The sequence below is a fragment of the Eimeria mitis genome, genomic scaffold, assembly GCF_000499745.2.
Source record: "Eimeria mitis Houghton genomic scaffold, Emh_scaff8379, whole genome shotgun sequence".
NCBI classification, from domain to species: domain Eukaryota; phylum Apicomplexa; class Conoidasida; order Eucoccidiorida; family Eimeriidae; genus Eimeria; species Eimeria mitis.
In genome coordinates this window covers 1-1876 of record NW_024016344.1, presented here as the reverse complement: position 1 = coordinate 1876, position 1876 = coordinate 1, and the positions used below count along the sequence as shown (strand labels likewise).

The following is a 1876-nucleotide window of genomic DNA, read 5'->3' as shown; positions in this document are numbered from 1 at the left end:
CAGTACATAAGAGCTGCAGCACTTTGGGTAAGAAGGAGGCGAAGGGGGCCCCCTTTTGAAGCATCATCCCCCCCCCTACAACCTGGGGGACGAATATGCTCAAGAATTCAAGAAGTGCTGTTAAGTGCTGCAGACGGGGCACCAAGAAAACCCTGAACACAACGCACATCACCGACAGTAGAGAGAAAACGAAATGCAGCCAAATCAAAGAAAACATCGCTCTATAACAACACACAAAGATTATGCGGGCCTTCAAGCAAAATAAAAAGTTGATGATGAACATGCGGCTAAACAAAAAAAAATGGTTTCTCGTTATATAGAGGTACTTCCTATTTCCGTGGCGAAAGTATGCAAAGAAATTCTGAGAAACCCATTGAAATGTATTATTGTATTTACTTTAATAGTATCTAATATTAAAACAAACATTAAAAAAAACAAATTTTGTTTTCAGTAGAGGTATTTCTGTGGCGAGAGTGCAGTGCGTAAGCAACAGGAAACCGCTGGAGTTTCTGACACGGCGTTTGAAATTTATTGCAATATTTTATATTTTTTTTCATGAATTGTTTTAAAATAGATATTTATACAGGCATATATAAAAATATATATTTATGAAAAGTTTTTGACGTATTTCATGGAAATAAATAAATTTTATATTTTATTTATAAATAAAATATTAGAAGCGAAATATTTGATGGCTGTGCGTACTTGGCGACAGTCTTCAGCTGGTCTTGCAGACGTAAAACGGGATCATCTGCAACTTCAACGAGCTGCAGCACTTCTCGCACGACTTGCTGCAGCAGCGCATGCGCCGTTTGGTCTGTTTCTGTTGCTAGCGTTGAGCAGCACGTCAGCAGCGCCACCTTTCCGTATCGCTCCATGAACAGCTCTGCTGGGAACCGCCGCTGAGAAAGCAACACACACACGCGGTGTATGCACAGCAACATGAAACCCAGAAAGTCAACTCGTTGCAGCAACACATAATATATAGACAAGCAGTCAACCCCATCAGTGCGCAAGACAGTAAGGTTTCCTGGGGGACAAACGCAAGCTAACTCTTAATTACTTTGTGCCTGGTGTTTCATCTATTACGTGAAAAAGCAAGGCTTTCCTTCTCGATATCATTTCGAAGTTTTATTAAAGTGCTGCATGCAGACGGAGTTTAATTTTATCTATTTTAAAGCTCATATGAATCACTAAAAGGATTTTTAAGAATTGTTGAATTGGCGAGAAATACAACAACTGCATACAGCTTTCCAACCCACCACCACTTTGTGAAGTGCTGCAATGGCCGCCCGTCTTCCGTAGACATCAGAGAATTTTTGCTGCTGAAAAAGAAAGAAGACGCGTCTTTGTTGCAGTCGCTGCGTCATGGGAAAGTTGAGGAGAAAGGAGACGTAGACGTCGGCGCAGATGGATGAAAGCTTCTGACTGACAGCTGAGAAGGTCGCGTGCTGCACCATCACCCGAGCCACACGATCAACACACTCGTATACGAGTGGCAGCAACTCTGCTGCTGCTGTGCCCTGCTTCTTCGTTGCTTTTCCCTCTCCTTCCTCTGCAGCTTTTGCATCTCTTTGGCGTTTCTTCTGTGCTCGCCGCTGTAGAGCCTGGGTGCTCATTTCCCCTGCTGCTGGCTGCGATTCCTCCACAGCCCGTTTGGCGGCCTCATTCACAAGGTCCTTGTAGTGCTGCAGCACTACGCGTTTAAAGAGAAACAGAGCACAAAGCTGCAGCTGGCTGTCTTCTAAAGAAGAGGAAATATGAGCAAGAAGAGCCTCCTTCAAGAAGAACTGCCCAGCAGCCTGCAGCTGCTCCTCCGTCACAGCAGCGCTTACGCTGAGGCTCACGTCGGGCTGAGGCAGCAGCGACCCAACGT

At 44.6% G+C, this 1876-nt stretch overlaps 1 protein-coding gene across 1 annotated transcript; it reads right to left on the bottom strand.

Annotated features, from left to right (window-relative positions):
• Positions 1–659: 659 nt before the first annotated feature.
• On the bottom strand, positions 660–1619 carry EMH_0094800 (uncharacterized protein; the record flags this gene model as incomplete). The annotated part of the gene is made up of 2 exons (XM_038023168.1): positions 660–902; positions 1248–1619. The coding sequence occupies 2 exons, from the start codon at positions 1617–1619 to the stop codon at positions 660–662; spliced, it is 615 nt and encodes a 204-aa protein (XP_037879022.1).
• Positions 1620–1876: the final 257 nt, after the last annotated feature.